The sequence below is a fragment of the Azolla caroliniana genome, unplaced genomic scaffold, assembly GCF_043228905.1.
Source record: "Azolla caroliniana isolate FFs.n. ecotype wild unplaced genomic scaffold, voAzoCaro1.0.p SCAF_10, whole genome shotgun sequence".
In the NCBI taxonomy this organism is placed as follows: domain Eukaryota; kingdom Viridiplantae; phylum Streptophyta; class Polypodiopsida; order Salviniales; family Salviniaceae; genus Azolla; species Azolla caroliniana.
Window position 1 is genome coordinate 3,291,813 of NW_028230445.1, and position 18,874 is coordinate 3,310,686.

At 41.0% G+C, this 18,874-nt stretch overlaps 1 protein-coding gene across 1 annotated transcript; it reads right to left on the reverse strand.

The window, feature by feature from the left end:
* Positions 1 to 9,398: 9,398 nt before the first annotated feature.
* Positions 9,399 to 17,921, reverse strand: ARF3 (ADP-ribosylation factor 3). The gene is made up of 8 exons (XM_087326118.1): positions 17,715 to 17,921; positions 17,502 to 17,540; positions 10,995 to 11,057; positions 10,888 to 10,906; positions 10,609 to 10,720; positions 10,134 to 10,181; positions 9,790 to 9,920; positions 9,399 to 9,698 (listed from the first exon to the last, which is right to left on the reverse strand). Exons 1-8 carry the CDS (start codon positions 17,815 to 17,817, stop codon positions 9,665 to 9,667), a joined length of 549 nt encoding a protein of 182 aa, XP_087182244.1. The 5' UTR covers positions 17,818 to 17,921; the 3' UTR covers positions 9,399 to 9,664.
* Positions 17,922 to 18,874: the final 953 nt, after the last annotated feature.

Sequence of the window (18,874 nt, forward strand, 5' to 3'; positions counted from 1 at the left end):
ATAGTTCTTCTCCGCTTGGGACAGCTTCCGGCTGGCGTAATATACCGGCCGGTACCATTTGGGCTCCGTAAGTTGCATTAAGGCGCTGCCGATAGCGATGTCGGAAGCGTCCACGAACACATGAAATTCCTTGCTCCAATCCGGAGGCTGCACGACGGGTGCTTGCGACAAAAGTACCTTCAGGGCATTGTATGCCTCATCCTCCGTATCCGTCCATTGGAACGGTGTCCGATGTACCGCGGTGTGTAATGGTGTAGCCAAGTCAGCCAAGTGACGGAGCATCCGGCTGTGCCACCGGATCTGTCCTAAGAATCGGCTTAGTGCTTTGGCCGTTTTCGGCGCCGGTGCCCCTAGTATCGCGTTTACTTTGTCCGGGTCGACCGCAATGCCCTCCTTACTTACAATGTGTCCCAGTAAGATTCCACTTGAAACTCCAAAGATGCATTTTGTTGGGTTTAAGCTTAGCTGGTATAACCTACACTTTTCAAGGCATAACCGTAGGTGCTGCAAATGGTCTTTTCCCCGGCTATAGACTGCAAAATCATCCAGGAAAACCTGCATGAAGGCAGGAATGTATTCGCCGAAGATCTCCATGATGATTCGCTGGAACGTTGCTGGTGCCGTTTTAAGGCCGAACATCATTACTTCGGCCACAAACACCCCCCATTCGGTGACGAACGTTGTCTTCTCCTGGTCGTCCGGGTGCATCCGGATTTGATTGTATCCGCTGAACCCGTCTAAAAAACTATAAACTTCATGGCCGGCGACGGCATCCAGTACTCCATCCGTGAACGGAAGAGGGAATGCATCCGTAATTGTGGCTGCATTTAGTTTCCTGTAATCTACACACACGCGGATTTTACCGTTCTTCTTTGGGACGACGACGATGGGGCTCAGCCACGTTGCTTTCTTTACCGGCCGGATGAAGCCCACTCTTAGGAGTTTGTCGATTTCCTCCTTCACTTTGGCGGCGTAGTTGGGGTTCATTCGGTAACGTCTTTGCGCCACTGGTTTCGCGTCCTTGCCTAAGTGGATCTGATGCTGATATAATTGAGGGTCCAGCCCTCGCATGTCTTCGTATGACCAGGCGAATACGTCGCGAAACTCCGTGAGAAGTTTGATCATCGCCGCTTTATCTTCCGGCTTCATTTCTTTGGCGATGTGTGCCGGCTTTGATTCGTCCTTGCTTCCTAGGTTCACTTCGTCGAGCTAAGATGTTTTTACCCGTTGGGAAACGGCCATTTCCCGTTCCAACGCTTCCTGTGCTTGCCGTAATTCCCGAATCGAATCTTTGTCTGGTTCGGCTTCGGTGTCGTCCCGCTGCGGCAAGTATGGCGCTACGGCTTCAGCTACGTCAATCTCGAAGAGTGGTACGATCTTCGGGTGTTCCTCCAAGTACTGGGCTTCTTCGTCGTCTGCCAACCCTTCAAGCATGTTCACGCATTCCGCATACAGCGGTGTGCATTCCTTACCGTTGCTCGTCCGTGGTTGTGTCGGTACCCGGACCTTGGCTTTTCCGCGCCGGAAGGTAATCATATTTTTCCGCCAATTTTGCTTGATGTGTGCTGTTTTCAACCATGGTCTGCCCAGCAACAGTGGGTACGCGCCTTGCGCCTGTAGCTGCAGCACTACAGCCGAGATGTGAAATGTGTGACCTCCTATGGTGACTTCCAATTTCCGTATTAAGCCCGTCGGCCGTACAGAGCTTGTATCCGCCATCCGTAGCCAGAACGGACATGGCTCCCATTCATGTATACCCAAGGCATCACACGTGCGGAGGCTTATTACGTTCACCCCGGAACCTCCATCGATTACTGTGCCGGGAAGTTCATGCCCTTTGACAATAGCTGTAATCACCGGACTACTAGTGTCCACCACCGTCGGTCCCTCCTCCGGATTCGAGAAGAGGACTAGTGCTGGTGGGGCTATACCGTCTGTCATGCCCGTTTTTAGTCCTTCCGTAAATCGCGGCACGAGCTGCAAGAGTCTTCCTAATGGCAATGTGATCTGACATTCTTGCAGTGCTTGCCATGCCTCGTTTTCTGGGTGGCTACCGTCGGCACTCCCTATGGTATTCGCCTTTTGCCGTTCCGCGTCCGCGACGTTCCTTTCATTGGCTTCCTTCACCCATTCCGTCGCCTGTTTTCGTATGGCCTCTTGTGTTTCCCACTCTTTGGCCATGCCTTTCGACCGTGTGGTTACTTGCTGTATATCCGCCACTTCCGGAACCACCATATTAACTGCTGGTCGTTTATCGTAGCTCTTTGCCGGGCACTGGTTACTGTAGTGGCCTTCCTGCCTGCAGTAATAGCAGTACTCTTTACGGGTATTGCTGGATTCAGCATTGCTGGTATCCGGAGTCGGTCCCGTAGTGAGTGGTGCGTTCTGTGCCGGTTGGCTCCTTGGGGTTCCATGTTCCGGGTCCCTAGTGTGACCACCTTTCTTGAAATTACGTTTCTTATTATTCTTATTTTTATTTCGGTAGTCCGGTCGTGGTGGATCGTAAAATCGGCCGTAGTCCTCCTGGTGCCCTCGGTAACCAGGGGAATGGTCTCTGTCGTATTGCTCGTGTCGTCTGTTGGACTCCCGATAACGGTCCGATCGCTCATACCGGTCGTAGTTATCATGCCGATTCCCGTACCGGCCATCATTCTCTTGTCTGTCTCCGTACCGGACATCCTGTGCCGGTCGGTACCGGTTCATTTTTTGCCAACGATCGTCATCTTCGTCTCGGCTGCTTCTTGGCTCGATCCGTCGGACGGGTGGTGCTTGTTGGTTTCACAGGTTATACTCGCACCGGTCCGTTGTATGACTCTTGGATTGACAAATCACACACTGAGTTCGCATGGTGCATTCCACTGCCGAGTGTCCGGCATTCAAGCAGATTGTGCATTGAATTGCCTGCCGGAACCGGAGATCTTCATCGGTGGGTAACGCCCGTTGCAGTGCTCCCAGTGTAAGCCATGAGCTTGACTTTTCCATTTCTCTGACCCGGTCAATGACCTGGTCAATGGTGCTTCCTCGAAAGTCAATTACCGTACACACCGTGCGTAACGGTTCCCGGAGTGCGTTTAAAAATATCATCCGTAATTCCTCCTCCGGGGGTGTACGGGCAAGCTGGCTATGCATTCGTTGGAAACGGATGACGAATTGGGGAATGCTTTCCCCTGCCTCCTGTCGGATCGTATAAAACAGGCCCACCATTGTCGTCTGGTCGACCTCCTTGTGGAAAAAATGCAAGAATTTTGCTTTTAATTCTGCAAAGGTTGTGATGGTCGCCGGGTCCTGCGTCCGCCGCCATCGTGTCGCTGGTCCTTCCAACGTGACCCCGAATTCCGCTATCTTCGAGCGTTCTTCTTCCTCCGGTGTCATTCGCTGGGACGTGTGATTTGCTTCCCATGTCTGCTCGAAGGCATGAACATGCGCTTCCGCGTTCGGATCATCGCGATACTTTGAGTATTGGAACGGCATGTCGTCGTCCAGTATTAGGCTGCGGTTTAGTGGCGTTTGTTGATATCTTTCCGGTTTTCTCTCCGGTTCCACTTCCGGTTGTTTTGCCGGTGCTTTTTCCGGTTCCTCTTCCGGTTCTTTTCCCGGTTCTTTCACCGGCTCGTCTTCCGGTACCTTCGTCGGCTCTTTCGTTGGTGTCGGTGGCTTTGCTTCTTCCACTTCCGGTGTTGGTGGGCTGATGGCTTCCGTTTGCGGTTCCGGATAGCCCTGGTCGAGCGGTTCCGGTTCTGGAGTCGGCACGGTATCCGACCCTTCGTCCTCCGGGCCGCCGGGGGTATCGTTGCTGCTCCGGTAGTTCGTGTGCACGCTGTATCCCCCTTCGGAATCCGATTCGTAGGCTGAAAAGGCTTCTGCCTCGTTTTCTCCGCTTGTCAGCGCCTTGAGGAGGCGTTCGGTTTCCCGGAGACTACTTAGACTGCTTCCGTCGTCCTGGTCGCGAGTTTGCTGTAACCGAAGAGATTCCTCCGCGACTCTCCGGATCTCGTTGGAGAACGAACGATCCGAGCGAATTTCGTGCGCTGCTTGCTGGAAAGTCTCACGCCGTCTTTGCCGTTCGGCGAGGCGTCGAGCTCGGTCTGTAACCAGGTCGTGCGTTGGTCTAGTCATCCATTAAGCCGTCGTTCGCTGCGAGAAAGCAGGAATCGTGGTCGCCAAAACTGTGGTCGCCAAAACTGTGTTATTCTCTGACCGGACAAGGCCTAACACAAGGTGTGACGGAGACACTTCACCAAAGGGTGGTTACGGCATAGGATTAAGATTCAACGATTACACCGACTTAAGTAGGTTACACGATTAGATCGCTTTTGTTAATTACACGCGTAAGATATAACAGTAAGTACAGAACGGAAATCAACACAGAAGTATAAACACCATATGCTCTATTAATTATCCGCTGCGATTACAATGGGGTCCGGGCCTTTAAATAGGTTTCCGGCCCGTAGTACAAAACGGTGCCTATCGCACCTATTCGGGATTCGTCCGGATCTGGAACGGCATACCGTTTCCAGTCCGTCCGTCCACACTATGCTTATTTACAACCATACTTAATTAATTCCTTCACTCCGTATTTTGGACTTCTTGCCGGCCGGTAACAGTAGAGAACAATGTATTCCACACCTCTACATCGCGGTTTTGAAGGCGATCAAATACATTCTGTGCGTCTTCAAGACAACCAAATTTCACATACATGTCTACAAACTCAAAAAGAATGCTTCCTCTTTCCACATCAACCATCTCTCCGGTTACCACCAAATTCCTGCACATACAACAACAAAATAAGTCAAGTTTCCTCCTCTTCTCATGAGTATATGCTTCAACCCTCACACCATCACTCATCCTTATCAAAAACATAATTTTTACTTCATTAAGTCCACATCAACCATCTCGCCGATTACCGCCAATATCATGTACATACAATAACAAAATGAGTCTAGTTTCGTCATAAGCATATACGTCGTCCCCCACATTGTCATCACTCATCTTGATCAAAAACATAAAATCTGTTTCGTTAAGTCCACATCAACCATCTTGCCGATTACCACCAAAATCATGCACATACACCAATAAAATGAGTCTAGTTTCCTCATCTCCTCATGAGAATATGCTTCAGCCCCACACCATCATCACTCATCCTGATCCAAAACATAAATTTTGCTTCATTAAGTTCACATCAACCATCTTGTCAATTACTGTCAAAATCTTGTCCATACAACAACAAAATGAGTCTAGTCTCCTCATGAGAATATGCTTTAGCCCCCACACCACCATCACTCATCCATATCAAAAACATAAAATCTACTTCATTAAGTCCACATCAACCATCTCACTGCTATTGATTTACCACCAAAATCCAGTACATACAAAAACACAGTGAAAAACAAAACGACACTACTCTCCTCATCTCCTCATTAAAATATGCTACAATCCTCAACACCATCATCACTCATCCTTATCCAAAATAAAGAATATGCTTCATTTTCCACATCCACCATCTCGCTCCTGTCACTCCATAGGACTACCCCTATCACATTCGCCTCGTTTATGTCCTTCCTGTCAACCTGTAAGTTAAAGAGGGAGGTATAGAAGTTCAACTATTTTAGTTTCCAATTGCTACACTTAGACATTATTTAATCCCAAGATGAATAATATAGGAGCACCTCATCACAACCAACATACTTTAGCAAACAGTAGTACATTAATGCATCTTGAATTTCAACATCAACGGGATCAAAGTTGATTGTTCCAACTCAAACAATTTATCTATTTAATTTTTTTAAAAGAAAGATATAGCTTAGTATATTACTTGAGAAATGTACATAAAGAAAAAAGAAGGAGACATTTCATCTCGCTTCTGTTGTGATACAAAGGCTAGTACCAACATCTGATCAAACAGATGATATCATATAAGAAACAAGTGGAGCAACAAAAAAGAAGGTATGGCATACTTCCACCTCAGACCAGAAGTTGTATCTGAAAATAAGTGGCGCCCTTGCCATCGTTCCTTAAAGGCTACTCCCCAATTACCATATGTTTTTCGGCCCTCAAATAAAATGCCCATAGTCAAGTTCACTATCTATCACCACATCAACACCGACGACACACCTCCTATTCACATGGTCATAGGATGTTGATCCCCCCTCAACCACAACTTGATTAACTAGTCAATCCATGAAATGTTGGGCAAAGGCATCATTGAACCCTCCAACAATGACTAGATCTCCAAACCATACCTAGTTAGGAAGGACAATGGCACATTCACATCATGCATGGATTTTGTTAGTTAAATAAAGTGATGATACATTACCTACATCCTATACCTACGTTTGTATCCTCTCCCCAAGTCAATGATTGGCTAGAACAACTTGGCAAACCACAATACTTCACATCCCTCAACCTTGTTTGTGGATATAGGTAGATACCTTTACACTCATAAGATGCATATAAAATGGATTATTCTAGTTTTTAGGGATTCTAGTTGACATGATGCTGGCAACACCTTTGAGAGAATGGCCAACTCAATCTTCGTTGATCTAATCTAGTAAGGTATCTTTCTAGTATATTTAATGAAATCCTTGTCCACATGCCCACTTAGGAGTAGCGAAACAGAGGCTAAAAGGAGTAATGCAACGAATCAAACAAAATCTTCAACTTTAGTGGGAAAAGTGTAAATGGCAAAGCCTAAAATTGAAAATTTTGGGCTTTACCTATCTCGCCCGTAGGCATACAAATGGATCCCACGAAAATTCGATACAATGAAAGACTATTCTCGATTTTCCAATGTCAAATCACTCAAAAGTTTCCTAGACATGACTATATTTCCCAACTTCACCACCATTACTTTCCTCGATCTAGAGTTATTTATTTGCTAGGGGTTAAAAGTGATACTTTGTATCCCCTCCATGTATCTAATATGGTTGATCATGTTGTTGTAATTGAGCAACCAAGCGTGGCTGGTTGGGACACATGAGTCAAACTAGAATGAAAGTGCGTTCTCTTTTGGGTCACTTGCCTTGTCTTGAATATGCTAAATTTGAGGGTTGTGTTTATGGTAAACATGCTCAAATGTCTCATAAAATGTCTCTTTTGCTAAAATATTCACCTCTAGGATGAATTATTTCATATGTATGTCATATGCTAGAATTATCTTTCAGGGGAAAGAAATATTTTGTCACTTTTGTTGATGATGCTACATGGAAGCTATTGGTTTACCCTATATGATATAAGGACAAAATGCTTGACGAGTTTAAAAAATTCTTGGTGTTGGTTGAGAATCAGATTGATAAGACACTCAAGTGTCTTCCCTCTGACAATGGTGGGAAATATGTGTCCAAGGTCTTTTAGGTATTTTGTGACAACAAAGTGAAAAAAGGGAGCTCACTACCACACATAATCCACCACAAAATGGGGTTGTAAAGCGTATGAATTGGACTATAATAGACAAGGTCTGTAATATGTTGTCTCATGTTATTACCCATGGTTTTTGGGGAGAGGTTGTAATGACAATTGTCCACTTGATTAATCTATCACTAAGTAGGTCTTTGGAGGAAGGAATCCCTCAATAAGTGTGGTTGCGCAACCCCACCTTCATATGCTCACCTGAAAGTGTTTGATTGTGAGGGTTTTGTGCACATTAGTAAAGAAGAACACAACGAACTTGAGATAAAGTCTTCCAAGGATATGGTGAGGGCGAAAGGGGGTTTAGATTATGGGATGCTGTAAAGAGGAAAAAAGTACGCAACAACAATGTTATCTTTTGAGAAAATCACATGCATAAAAAATCTGTAGACCAAGAAAGCTCGCAGGGTTGTATTCTGAGAAAAAATACCTTTTGGACAACAAAATGCGCCCATTGTACATAACCAAATACTTGCTACAAATGTACATGCAAATGCAGAAAATGTTATAAGGCAACCATTGCCCATATTGATGAGCACCATAAAATGAGTAGTAACAACCACAAGTTTATTTCAAGTTGAAATTCTAGGACAAGTTGAAAATGATATGGTGATGAGGATTAGGATATCATCTAGGGCTATTACTATCTTGTCTCACTCCATGTTCTTCATTGTGTGTGTATGTGTGGTCCAACACTGCCTTGATATGATCTTGGCTCCCTTCACCTAGTCTAGTGAAACCATCTAGCTCCCCATCACCCTTCACTGGATTGCCGTGTTTCAATAACATAATTCAACAATAAAGAAAATCAACAACAAACTCCACTGCGAGCCCTGCCCCTACATCCCTTTGAGCAATAATAGAATAGAGATATCATGAAAAACCTAGTCATCTATTTTGTTGGTAACAACTTTGAGCCCCACCTCAACATCCCACAAGTATAACCTGCATAACCTGCAAGTATCTTAAACCACAAGTCTAACCAAGCGACCAGCTTACCCTATTCAATCTTTGATCCATTCAAACTCATCAGTTAGGATCTTATGGGTTCTATCTCCACCTCCATGTACATTTTGGTGTTCACTAAATATCTTACATGTTGGTGTGAAGCCTACCCAATCCCAAATATCACCACCTCAACAATTTCCTCCGAATTATTACAATGTGTTATATTCGGACACAGATTGCCCAATACAACACTTGTCTGACTAAGGTTCTCAATTCCAAAGTGATGTCCTCCGCATTTGCAAGCACACCTCGAGATCTGCCAAACTTTCACATCCCATAACCATCTAAAAAACCAATGGATTGATAAAACAGTTAATCAAAACAGCCAATTATAAAATTGTGGATTTCTTTGATCCATTATACAAAACACGAACCTAATTTCACCATTCTTCTTCCATGCCTTAACACTTCGGTTCTAGCTTCAAATACAACCAGCCCATTTAAGGCTCTCTAAAGATGTTACCCCCCGTTTCCCACTCAACCTCGGCCTCACAACACTCAAAGACCCAATGCACAAGGACAACGCTGATTGGTGCCTTTACTTGAAATAGATTCAACATCTATTGCAACAAGTCATCCATCACAACCTAAGTCAACTATTCTTTTGAAACTCGAGCAAGGATTTAGCCCACATGTCATGGGTACACTCCATTGAGTGAGAGGGAGAAAGAAATTATTATGTCATAAGAGATTCACATGATCTAACTGGATCAAGCCCATGGCATTGATATAAAGGATTACCCGTAGAGTCAACACAAATATAAAAAAGATAAAAAAAGGTAAGCAACTAAAATGCATACATCGGAAACTTTTTGAAGGCCAAAGTTTCATAAAGAATCACAAGCTCACCACCTGAGAAAAACCGAAGCAAAATCAACTGTGGAAAAGTGCAGCAACAAGGACTCCTTCTAGAGGGATTTGGCATGGGAATGACATTATATACCCTGTCCCAAAAAATATCATAACACTGACCATTAACAAGAATGCAACTCGAAATAAAAACTCTTTTAAATCTTAGGGAGAAAGTTGTTTCGGCCCACAATGCACCCACAGATGGCACAAGTTTATGGATGGGAACTTCTCTTGGATGAAATCCTGAAGGCTTTTCATATGTCAAAAACATCATATACTTCAGTCCTACCAGTAGAGTAACATGTCACCCTAGGTAATGAATAAAATTGCAGGTAGGATACACAAATTACAGATTCAGGATTTGCGTAGAAGAGCTTATACAACTTATGGCATAGTAACATCACCGCCCGCGACCGTTCAGAGTGTTGCTGAGCCTGTGATCATAATATGAGGTCATAAGTTACAACGAACACACAGAACACATTTTATACAAAAACCAAATTAAATCATTGAAAATCAAGATACCAGTCTAAGCCTTCAAAAAGCCCTTCTCCCTTTATTGCTGACGTTTTGAAAATGGCCCATTGTCGACTTTTTATCTTATGCAAATTAAGTGACTCAGATATAGCTGCATCATCGAGTGCCCCTGGAAGATCCTGTATGGAAAAGGGTGTATTTAATGAAGACAACTTTGAGGCAATAATGTATATATAATAGGGCGTCCTGTTGATTGTACACATGTTTTAACTATCTACATACTTAGATCATATCCGATACATACTATGATGTGTTGCCATTGTTCGAATCCGTGAATACACAGACAGATATTTTACACACAAGATGAGCCTAAAGCCAAAAAGAAAGTTTACCTGTTTGTTGGCATATACAAGCACAACCGCATCCTTCAGTTCCTCTTCCTGCAGCACGAATCTGAACAAATGAAACCTCTGTTTGATATAATCTATGAATATCGCAATGATTATTTAAAACTCTGATGCTACTAGTACAGCACAACTAGATTGGCTCTTTCTGTTTCCATCATGTATAATAATATAAGCACATCAGAAAAGATTATCCCAATCCAATATTCTTTTTCTAATGTGTGCATAGCAATATATCATCTGGATCTCTGATATTGATTGGCCTTACTTGCACCATGGGTATTCTCATCAAGTTTGTCAGATGGTTATGTCTCTGTTTTCTATATGTATGATTGATGGCTTACAAAAATTATACAGATCCTCAGGGATGTCTACTACCAAAAAAATTCAGCATCTTGATACAGTTCTGATTTGAGACATGTACCATAATGTAAATCCTTTTTTATATTAGACAATCTCTCACCTCCAGAATTGCATGGAACTCGTCTCTTGCAGTTGATAACCTTTCAGTATCACTCGAATCTATGACATAGATCACAGCTTGTGTATTTGGAAAATAGCAGCGCCAATAAGGCCTATATAAAGTAAAACCTCTGAGAAACAATGGACCCCCAAAATAACAAGGTAAAGCAAAAACGACTTGCACATACTGGCATGCCAAAATTCCATGAGGGTATTCTTAACATAGTAATGCTTTTGTAGCATATACATACACATAAATGATGCACAATAAGTAATTCACCTGATACTTGTTTGTCCCCCTATCACAAACAAGGAAAAGAAAACTAATAAGTCAAATTGAAATCTTGATTGAGTTCAACATTTTAAAACAAGAAAGTGGTAAAATACCCAGATCCCAAACTTGGAACTTAATGTTGTTGTACTGGACAGTTTCCACATTGAATCCAATGGCTGAAATAAAGTAGAAACTTATGAAAAGGTATAAACTTAGTCAATTTTCAAAATTGTTTACATAACCTAGGTGGGATTATTCCATACATTGTGTTGTGCATTAATGAGGTTAAAAACAGATGGATTTATTTCCGAAACTACAAAATGACCCAGAAAAATGTATAAAAGTTATAAGTTTGGCCTTCTATCGAATATCAAAACCATCGTTGTTTTCTCACATTTTTTTGCTAATTATTCTCAATCTAATCCCTCAAGGCTCATTCTTACTTAAAAATAACAGTCGGCAATGGTTCGGTTTGAACTGAACCGAACCGCAAAACCGCTGCTTAATAGCTTAATGATTTAAACGAAATGGTTTGGTTTGGGGTGAACAGTTCGGTTCGATTTGGTTTCAATGGTTAGAAACCGCGGTTTAAACGGTTTAATGGTTTTATTTATTTTTTATTTAAAAAAAAATTGTTTTATTTTTTCATTTTAAGCCTAATTCTCACATTTTAGGAAAATCTTTAAATTTTTAAAAAATTAAAAATTAAAAATTAAAATAATGAAAATTTTTGAATTTTTAAATTTGAATTTAACCTTACTTGAAAACTGAAACTGAACCATGAAACCGCGGTTTTAATGGTTTAATGGTTTCACGGTTAAATTGTTTTTAAATGATTCACGTTAAACAGTTTCGGTTCAAGTTTCAAAATTTTTAAACGGTTCAGTTTTGACACTCTCAAACCAAACCAAACCAGGGCCGATACTTAAAATTTTATCTCCTTGTCTTTCTTTTTCCTAATGGTTTTTATTTCGTTGTCCTCTTGAATGCTTTTTCTTTGCATTGCCCCCTCTTGTTCTTTCTCCTGCCCTCTCCTAGTCTCATCAGCAATATGAGTAGTGATGCTTGTAGAGCCCTCACACTACTTTGCACTCGATCTCACAAGTTAGGTATCGAAGTTGCATCATGGTATCAAAATGTAAAGAATTTGAAGGCATGTAAAGTATGCAATGAAGGAATGGTAGAGGATGAATGTCACTTGTTGTTCACATGCTCAGTATATTGTGGAATTCGTTCAAGATGTGATGACATATGAAGAGGGAGTGATAACTTAAGTGCCATACTTAAGACAACACCTAGAAGGTTGAGCTCATATGCGTATGCCTTATTCACACATAGAGACTTTGTGCATCAATGTATGAATACCCCTATTTAGGAAGGAGATACATATCAAGAACACATGTATACTCTGGTCGCATAGGTCTGTTAGGTGTAACAGCCCGTAGTTCACAAATTAGGTAATTATTCGTACATGTGAACACATTGTTCACCTGGCCAGGACCTCTCCTTTTGTAATGTGAACACACCTCTTTTTTTACGGGTTAACTAATATAATAACCTTTTTTCTTATGTACCAATCAAGGCGGTTGGGTACACCAAAAATCTGTGTTCTCTACTGACCTCTCTACTGCAGTCCTGTTTGCTGAACATCATCCCTCAATAGCTGCTCCCGCAAACATCCCTCTTTACCTTTAACTGGTATCAGAGCCAAATCTCTTTCCTCTGCTTTGCTGTTTTTTTGTAGATTCAGAATCACCCAAAAATGCTTCAGTTTTTCTTTCAATTCTTTCAGACCCTTTCCTATCGGTATTCTGCTAAATTTCTGAAGAAATTTGTCATAAATCTTGGGAGCAATGGCCTCCACTTAACTGAAGTGAAAAACCTCTCTGAAATCAAGAGATTTGATGGAAAAGGTTTCGAATTGTGGAAAGAGTGTATGCTGGGCATCCTCTTTCCGAGAGATTGTGAAGATGCTCTTGTGTTAAAGAAACCAGAGAGCATGGAAAATGATGCTTGGAACACTCTGAATAAGAAAGCCATTACATATATTAAAATGGCTGTTTCTGATGAGATTCTTGTAGATATAAAGGGCTTGATTACTGCCCATCAAATCTGGGAGAAACTTAAGACAACTTACGAGAATACTACTCCTGTGAATCAAGTGCATTTGATGAGAAAACTTGTCAATATGAGGCTTGATGAATTGAAAGGTGCAACAAAGCATCTATTGTTATTCACAAGTACTCTCTCCCAGCTACAAGATTCAAGATTACCAGCTTTTGATGACAAGCTCAAATCTATCTTCCTACTTATGACTTTACCCGGTTCTTGGGAAACATTAGTTGTTTCACTCTCTAATAGCCCCAACTTGACCTTCGATGGTGTGTGGGGCTCTATTCTCAATGAAGAGATCAGACAAAAATGTAGAGGAGAAGGTAGTGGTTCAGCATACAATATTAGGGGGAGATGTGATAACACGATCCCAAATATAGGACAAAGAAATAGAAGTAAGCATAGAGGGAAAGGAAAGCAACAAGATATTACATGCTATCAATGTGGCCGTAAAGGTGATAAGAAACCTGATTGTAGATATATGAAGATGGAACTAGAAAGGAAGAAGAATGTAGGAGAGAAGAAAAAAAAAGATGAAAAGTTTAATACAACAGAGAAAGCTAATATGGCTTCAAATGTTACCATTGAAAACCTATCTGGTGAAGATGGTGAAGTACTTTCTATTTCACGTGATGCCTTCATAGATCATGTTCAAGACATGCAAATCACCAAAACAAATGTTATTGATGCTTTATTGTCAATTGATGATGGATTGACATAAACATGGATCGTAGACTTTGGGGCTTCTTTTCATGTTACTCCATGTTTGGAGTGCTTTACCACATTATCTTGGTAACAATAGTGCTTGCAATATTGATGGTATTGGCACCATACACTTGTCTTTGGATAATGATCAAGAGCTTGTGCTCAAAGATGTCAGGTATGCAGCTAGCATTAAGAAAATTTTGCTATCTGTAGGACAAATGGATTTGCATGGTTACACCACATTACTCGGTGGTGGATTGTGGAAACTTAAGAAAGTATTTATGGTTATTTTGAAAGGTTGCAAAAAGGGCACTCTCTACTGTTTGCAATGTAAAACTTTACCTGGAATGTTTCTTACTATTGCTTAATTTGATTCTCATTTAGAGCTTTCGCATAAGAAATTAGGACATATGTCTATTTGGCAAACACGTGAGAAATTCTTATTATTTTGGTGTCTCTCATAAACCAAATGTGCTAGATTTGGTGAATCATGATGGATGTAGCATGCCTGTAAAATCTTTGGGCGGTACTGCATATTTTATTTCCTTTATCGATGATTATTCTAGGAAGATTTGGGTGTACTTGATGAAAAAAAAGGTGATGCATTTAAATCTTTTCATGCATTTGTAACTACCCAAAAAGGGACAAAATTGAAATTTCTTAGAACAAATAATGAGGTTGACTTTACATCTGCAGAATTTAAGTCCTTTTGTCAATTACATGGTATTAAAAGAGAGCTTACAACTCCATAAAACCCTTCATCAAATGGGGTGGCAGAAAGGTATAATAGGACATTGTGTGAGCGAGTATGGTGCATGCTGTCCACAGCTAATCTCCCTCATGAATTTTGGGGAGAAGCATTAAAAACCATGGTTCATATATGTAATCGTTCTCCCAACAAGTCCTTAAAGAATGGAATTCCTGAGGAGGTTTGGTCTGGCAAACCAGCCTCATATGACCATTTACGAATTTTCGGTTGTGATGCATTTGTACACATTAGAAGTGAGCTGAGAAACAAGCTTGATGCTAAGTCCACCATGGGCATTTTTATGGGCTATGGTGATGAAGGTGAAACGGGCTATAGGATTTGGTTACTTTAGTCCAGAAAAATTGTACGCAGCCGGGATGTTTTAATGACGAAAAAATGCTGAAAAAATGCTTGTTCCTCTGTTGGGAACTCTACGAGCGTTACATTTCAGCAATTACAGCCATCCACAAAATCTGAAAATAAACCTCATGATGCTATACCAAAGGTTGAATATGATGATCAACCGGTTATCCTTGAGCCAGAAGAAATTGGACAGCAAAGAGATGCGCATGAAGGTGTTGGACAACGAGATGAAGGTACTGAACAACAAAATATAGATGTTGAACAACATGCTAGGCATGGTTTGCAACAATCCCATATTTTCCTCCAGATTTAGAACCAATCCCAGAAAAGACTGATCATTGGGTACGTAGGTCTAATCGTTTAAGGAGGCAGGTATATAGATATGACCCCTCTTTGCATTATGTCATGTTGTCGGATGAGGGTGAACCTCTTACTTATAAGGAGGCAATGTCTTGTGAATTTTGCAGTAAGTGGGAGCTTGCAATGCAAGAAGAAGTAAAATAGGGAAAAGTACCAAGATACCCCTGGAAGTTCTTCTATTTACCAGAATGCCCCTAGAAGTTCCAAATTTACCAAACTACCCCTATGTCCAAAAAATTACACTTTATAAAGTAATTATACATTCAAATCTACAAGCCCTATTTATCAAAGATGGAAGAAATGGACCCAAACTAGCCCTATTTACCAAAGATTTGAGTGTATACTTACTTTATAAAGTGTATTTTTTTGGACATAGGGGTAGTTTGGTAAATTTGGAACTTCCAAGGGGTATCCTGGTACTTTTCCCAATAAAATATTTGTATGCAAATGATACTTGGGATCTGGTAAATATTTTGGTAAATAGACGAACTTCCACGGGTATCCTGGTACTTTTCGCAATAAGATATTTGTATGCAAATGATACTTGGGATCTTGTGTCCTTACCTGAAGGAAGGAAAGCTCTTCTGAATAAGTGGGTTTATAAGGTAAAGAAAATTGAAGGGAAACCAAAATACAAGGCAAGATTGGTTGCCAAGGGTTATGCACAGAAGGAAGGTATTGACTTCCAAGAGGTCTTCTCTCTTGTTGTGAAGATGACCACACTTCGTGTGCTACTTGCTCTCACTGCAATGCTTAATCTGGTGTTGTACCAAATGGATGTAAAGACCACTTTTTTGCATGGTGATATTGATAAAGAGATCTATATGAAAACATAACCTGTATGGCCTAAAACAAGCACCACGACAATGGTATAAGTTTGATACGTTTATGCTTTCTCAAGGTTTTGATCGTAGCTATGCAGATCATTGTTTATACACGAAAAAGGATATCGATGATAGTCCCATCATACTTGTTCTATATGAGGATGATATGTTGCTAGCTAGGAAAAGAAAGACTAGTCTTGATGCTCTAAAAAATCAACTGAAATCGGTCTTCTCTATGAAAGATTTGGGAAATGTAGAGCATATTTTGGGCTTGAGAATTAGTAGAAACAGAAAGGACAAATTGTTGTCACAAGAAAAGTACGTTGAAAAAGTGCTTAACAGATTTAATATGGCAGAAGAAAAGTCCCTTGGAGTTCCTTTGCCTCATATCTTAAACTTAGCAAGGCTGATTGTCCAAAGGATGAGATGGAAGTCAATGCTATGAAGGGAATTCCTTATGCATCAGCATGTGGTTCTCTAATGTATGCTATGGTAGCTACTTGTCTAGATATTGCTTATGCAGTGGGAGTTGTCATTCGCTATATGTCTAATCCCGGGAAAGCACATTGGGAGGCTGTCATGTGTGTTTTCAGGTATCTTAAAGGTATACAGAGAAAATGTTTATGCACCCTTCCCAATAAACTAAAGGAACATCTTCTAAAACCTATACGTCTCAGATATGAAGCCATTTCCAGTGACATATCATGAACATAGAAGATGGGAAAAATTACGTATCATATATAATGTAATCCATGGCATTAGGAGGAATAAAAGAGCAGATTTATGCTATCAACAAATCACGATTTCAGCAAAAAATCTCTGGTCCTTTCAAATTGGACTTAATATCCATTATTAAGAACAGAAATTTTATTCCCACATCATTGCTTTGGTCAATTCTTAGTTTCTAATATTCCTTTCCTCTCTCTCGTGTATGCAGTATCTTGAAAGACCAGCCTCTCTACTCTGTAAGTTCTATGATGAAACACTGCCTCCTCATTCTATGGTGAAAATTTGGAACATTGGACCTGCTACTCTTTTACAACTGCATTTTGTTCATTCACTTATGATCTTCTATTAAATTCCTGAGGTATTTTGCTGATGAACTTAATACGTATGATCTACCGCACCTATGTTGCCAAACTTCAATATATCTATAACTTAAATAAAAAGGACTAAAATAGACCTATGTCCCAAATATTTAAAATAGAGCTCTATCGCAAGACATTGATTGATATGTTACCCAAAAATATAGCAAATTCTCCATATGTCAGAAGGCTTATTTCCATTCCCAAAAGGTTAAAGAAACATCAGCCTTATACAGGACGGAATATGTCTACCCATTCACATATCTACCTATGATCTATCTCATCTATCTCATTTCTCCTGCATTCAGCGGAAATCTATAGATCAATGCAAAAGATTTGCAAGAGCACAATTGACACAAACTAGATTTGATCTATGTATGTACAATCTTCAGAGACGGATAAGATGAAAGACCAGAATCTTACTTGGTATCGTCGAAACAACCTCGCCAACTTGAAGCCGATCTGGGGAGTATGAAGTCAAGGGAAGAAGTGAAAAAATCAATCCAAAAAAACTCAGGAAAAGCTAGATCAGATCTGTAAATATATTTAAAAATATAGAGTTGCAGGGAGAGAGGCAGAGGCAGAGAGGGAGGGAGAAAGAGAAAAGAAAGAAAGCTGCGCAAGGGGTAAGGATACAGAGTATGGTGGTTTTCCCGGCGTTATCGAGGCCCAAGACGAGAATACGAGCCTCTTTCTCTCCGAAGAGAGAAGCAAAGAGGCGAGAAACGAAGATCCCCATAGCTTCGTCCTTCTTCACAGAGAGACACAGAGACAGAGAGAGAGACAGAGAGAGAGAGAGAGAGAGAAGTAACAAGAAGAATGAGAAGAGAAGAAGAAGACCAAACAAAATGAAGAAAATGAGAAACTCAAGAATCTCTTTCTAATGGATGCAAGAACACACACACACACTTCAAATGGTGTCCGTCTCGTGGGTGTCTGTCTCTATGGAAGGATGTGAGGACATCTATTAGCTTTAACTATCTATGGCACCATGCCCATGCCCATGCCCATGCCATCCATCACCACTTCTTCCTTCTCCATCGTTGCCTAGCACTTCGAAAAACTAGCAGTGGACCATCGTGGTTTCCTCTCCATCCATCAACCCTTTGCTTCTCTCTCTCTCCTTCCACTGCTCATCTAGTTCAGTTATCTGCTATTGTTAGGTCTACTAGAGGCCGAATCAATCCCCTTCCACGGTTCCTTGACAACTCCTCGATTTTACACTTGGACCCACACCATCAGCCAATAGCTACTTTCTTTGTCATCGTGTTGTTCGGTAACTCGTGTTGGATTATTAGACAACTATCTTCTCTAATAGTCCCTTGATGACAACTAGATTTGGATATGGCTCTACACCATCAATCAAAAGTTATTTTGTTTGTCATTGCCTTATTTAGTAATTGGTGTTGGTATATTAGATAACAAGCTCCTTTAGCAACCCAATCTATATAGACACAAATAAAGATGTTAGTTCACCTCTTATCTCAAAACATATCAAAATCTTCAACTACCTTTTTCATAGGATGCATAAGCATACATGCAAACAAAAGATTGCCAACTAGCAAAAGTCATAATGAGAACCATAGGGGCTCTTTTCTAACTAGCCTAAAATAAGAGTCATACACACTTGCTCGGATGTATTTGCCATTCTCACCCCCAAACTCACAATCAATAACAAAAATATTATAGAAAGAAGAGGAAGAGGAATTATATAGATATTAAAGAAGCATTCTAATCAAGAGCAACACCTAGGCAAAACATACATGTTGATGGAGCACACTATCAAGCTTGATGAC